General features: G+C 62.2%; 1 protein-coding gene across 1 annotated transcript in view; it reads left to right on the forward strand.

Moving 5' to 3' along the window:
• Positions 1-1,524: 1,524 nt before the first annotated feature.
• The window catches only part of LOC103778539 (MTSS1-like protein), a gene marked incomplete at its 3' end in the record, with an annotated part of 3,459 nt that continues 833 nt past the window's right edge, over positions 1,525-4,150 (forward strand). Inside the window, exons 1-4 of the mRNA XM_008946128.1 lie at positions 1,525-1,691; positions 1,808-1,881; positions 3,611-3,695; positions 3,859-3,950. Coding sequence (XP_008944376.1) covers positions 1,525-1,691; positions 1,808-1,881; positions 3,611-3,695; positions 3,859-3,950 — 418 coding nt within the window. The remainder of the gene's footprint in view (positions 1,692-1,807; positions 1,882-3,610; positions 3,696-3,858; positions 3,951-4,150) is intronic.

The following is a 4,150-nucleotide window of genomic DNA, read 5'->3' on the forward strand; positions in this document are numbered from 1 at the left end:
TGTGGCCCCCCCCAGGTGTGCGTCGGGGGGCACTTGAGGAGTGAAGCGTGTCCCCGAGCTGGTGGCGTCCCCAGGCCGGCTTCGTTCCTCTCGCCTCCCTCCCAGCCCGCCCGGCGTCCCTGCGTGACCTTGGCGTGTCCTTGTCCCTCTTGTCCTCGGCCCCATCCTCCTCCTCCCACCCAGCACCGCGGGGGGCCGGGGGCACCGCAACCTGCCCCCGCATTTTGGGAAGCCTCCAATCACCCTGCCTGGGGTGTTCAGGGATGGTGGCACTGGATGGTGGCACCGAACGTGGTCCTGCCCTCTGGTGATGACTGTCCCAGGCGCTGCCACAAGTGGCACGTGAAGTGGCATCATCAAACCCCCTCTTTGCTGACTCATGAGGAAATTTGGGCTTTCACAGTGCCCAAACACCAATGCTGGGCTGGTCCCATGCCCCTTGTCACCAGAAGTGCCACCAAGCCAGGCTCACAGGGATGTGTGGTGACTCACATCCTGCAAAGCTGGCTCTGGTGCCCATGTCCCAGCCTGGTAGCCACCCAGGGGAGTTTGCAAGCCCCCTGCCATGCCATCAGATGGTGGCGTCAGAATGGCCTCGCTAGGTTGGTGGCACCAAGACTGGGCCTTTGCTGAGATGGTGGCACTGGGACCAGCCTCTCTGTGATGGCACCAGGATGGCCTCGCCGGGATGGTGACACCAGGACAGACTCACTGGGATAGTGGCACTGGGACTGATTGTGCCAGGCTGGTACTGGGATGACCTCATCCAAGATGGCACCAGGACTAACCTCACCAGGACAACACGGTCCTCACGGGGATGGCATTGCCATAAGGTGGCACCAGGATTAGCCTTGCAGGGATGACACCAGGACTGGCCTCACTGGGATGGCACCAGGATGATCTCACTGGGATTAGCATCTCCAAGGCTGGGACTGGTCTTACTGGGATTGGTCTCGCTGGGATGGTGGCACCAGGACATCCCTGGGATGGCCTCACTACAAGGGCACTGGTCTTGCTGGGATGACTTCACCTAGGATAGTGTCGGGATGGTACCAAGGTGGCCTCACCAGGACAGCACTGGAGTGGCCTCCCCAGCACCTGGCACCTGTCCTGTCTCTGCACAACCACCACCCTCATGTCTGGGTGGATCCCAGAGCTCTCCCCCTGCACTGTCAGTCCTTATGGGCTCAGGGGAGCCATGGACTGGGGCCACCAGGTGTGGGGCTGGAGCCCTCCATGGTGGTGGCTTTGGCCATCACCGCCTGGGGACGGGCCTGGAGTGCTGGAGGGCTCTGCTCTGCTGCTGGCCAGGTCTCAGAGCTTGCCTGGGCACCAGCTCCCCTCAAATTTCCAAACCTATACGCTGCCCTGGCCCATTTGAAGAAGAGGAGGAGATCCCCCAAATCCTGAGGTCTCCATGATCTGCGAGGCTGCATGGCCAGACTGGAAAGGGGAAAACCTTGGAGGAAAAAAGGGCTGTGCTCAGCTTTTATGAGCCATCAGAGAAGCCACACCTGTCCATGCATGGCCACCGAGGGCTGGGGGGGGGGACGGGATTTGCCCTACCCGGGGAGGGAGTGCAGGGGGCCAAGAGGCTCCAGCTCTCACTGTCTCCTTCCCTCCTTGCAGAGCTCCTACCCCATCTGGGAGGATTTCAACTCGAAGGCCACGAAGCTGCACTCCCAGCTCAGGTGAGTGGTTGGGGAGTGGGGGGACACATGGGGGAACCCCCTGATGCCCACAGACACACCCCAGGGTGCCCAGCACCCACTGAGCTCCCCCTCCTCCCTTGCTGTCTCCACCCCAGGACCACGGTGCTGGCCGCTGTTGCCTTCCTGGATGCCTTCCAGAAAGTGGCCGACATGGCCACCAACACCCGAGGTAGGGTGTCCCCCCCCCGCAGGGGTGGGTGCCCCCAGGCTTGGCCAGGCAGGGGACCCCAGTGGGTTGGGGACATCCTTGCCCACGTGGCTAGGATGGGCTTCAAGCAGCAACCTCCCCATCCGTGGAGACGTGTCCAACCTGACCCCACCCTGAGGTGGAGCATCCTCTGGGAAGCAGGGTTGGGAAGCTGGGGTGCAGCTGAGGCTGGGCTTGGGTGGCTGCTTCTCACCCACCTCCCATGGGTGCTTAGCTGAGCTCTTCTGGTGGGGCTGGTTTGCCTGCGGGGAGATTTGGGGTGGTCCCCTGCACCCATCTCTGCCCCTGGATGAAGCCAGCTCCTGGTGCCCCTTGTCCCCTGCGCCCACCCCGGAGATGTGGGGTGGTCTGGGGCGGCTCCAGGGAAGGAGGACAAGATGGAGGAGCCCACCTTCCGCTGCTTCAGAGGTGAAGAGGTGATATGAAGAGCTGAGGCTGTAGGTGGGGTCCCCCCCGTCTGCTGGGGGGGAGGGGGCTAGAGCCCCAGCCCCCCGGACCCTCTGTGGGTGCCCGTTGGCAGCGAGGAGCTGCTTCCCACCGCTCGGCTTCTGCCAAGCAGATGGTCCCAGGCTGGTCTGCAGACTGGCTGGCGGCATCCAGGCCATCTGGAGCTGCCCGGGGAGCAGGAGGAGGAGGAGGCAGCTTGAGCCAGGATCAGCTTTGCCTCCAAACCCACTGGCCCACTGCACTGGGGGGGATTAGGGCTCCCCAGCTCCAGCCCGGGCACTGGAAGAGGAAGGGAGTTGGCATAGAGTGGGATGCTGGGGACCGGTGCCACGGCAGTTGGCATCATCAGCCACCCCTGGACATCCCTGCTTCTCAGTTTTGGAGGGGGGGTGGGGGAGCGGGAGGCAGACCGTCGTCGTGGGGAAACTGAGGCAGGGTGGGGGCTGGCTGGTGGCCTCGCACACAGCGCGGGAGTGCACGGGGAATCGGATTAGGAACAGCAGGAGCCGGGATAAGAGCATTAGGAGCAGGATTAGGAGAACACCCCAGCACAGAAGTCGTCCCCCGGCTCCTGTTTCCACAGCTCTGGGGGTGCCCAAAACTCCTGCAAAGGGTGGGAGATGTCTCTGGAGGCTTTTCTGGGGGGGAGAAAAAGGCAGAATATCACTCCCTAGCCTGCACCCATGGATTTTTGGATTGCTGCTTTTCCTGGGATTTGCCAGCAGCACTGCCACCGTGTGGCCATCCTTAGGCTTCAGAGTTAACAGCGGTTTGACCAAACGAGGATGCTCCTACTTTCAGTTGCTGGCAAATATCCCCTCCCCGGGGAACTCGGGCTTCTTTTTAATACCCTGGGGATGGTGCCTAGAGGTGAGGGACAGAACTGCCTGCCTGGCATCAGCCAGGGAAACTGCTCCCGGACCAGTTTGCTCCCAACTGACCAGTTTCTCACTCCATGAGGCTGTGTGATACCTCATCCCCTCCCTTCCCTGCCTCCCCCAGCCCTGAATTTGAGATAAATCGGGAAAAACCAGGAGCAGGTTTTCTTTTTGAAACCATGGGAGGAGATCTTTAGCAGATCGAGTGGATGGTGATTGATTTATTCTGTGGATTTATGAGGGGAGGGTGGGGGATCGAAGAATCCCCAGAGCCCGAGCGCGTCCAGCACCGGTCATCCCCGTACACAAACCGGGCTGGGACTGGCGTGGGGGTGTCCCCAGCAGCATTTCACCCCCCTGCCCAGGTGCCACCAGGGACATCGGCTCGGCGCTGACCCGCATGTGCATGAGGCACCGCAGCATCGAGGCCAAGCTCCGGCAGTTCACCAAGTAAGCGGGTCCAGGGCACGGGACAGGGGGTGTGTCCAAACCAGGATGGGGGGGACACAAGGTGCCCGGGCTGGGCACGGGCTTGGGGGCAGGGCCATCCTCCCCCCCCGGCCCGGCTCCGGCACCGTGCCACACTCTGTGCCGCTCTCTCGCCCCGCTCCAGCGCCCTGATGGAGAGCCTGATAAACCCTTTGCAGGACAGGATTGAGGACTGGAAGAAAACGGCCAACCAGCTGGATAAGGACCATGCGAAAGGTACAGGTGGGATGGGCAGGGGCTGTGCTGAGGGGCATGGGGTCATGGAAGAGTTGGGGTTGGACCTGACCTTTATGATCATTCGAGTCCAACTGTTCCCCCAGCACTGCCAGGTCCCCACTGACCCATGTCCCTCAGCACCACATCTCCACAGCTTGGAAACCCCTCCAGGGATGGGGACTCCACCACTGCCCCGGGCA

This window comes from Merops nubicus, unplaced genomic scaffold, assembly GCF_000691845.1.
Source record: "Merops nubicus isolate BGI_N331 unplaced genomic scaffold, ASM69184v1 scaffold28108, whole genome shotgun sequence".
Classification (NCBI taxonomy): Eukaryota; Metazoa; Chordata; class Aves; order Coraciiformes; family Meropidae; genus Merops; species Merops nubicus.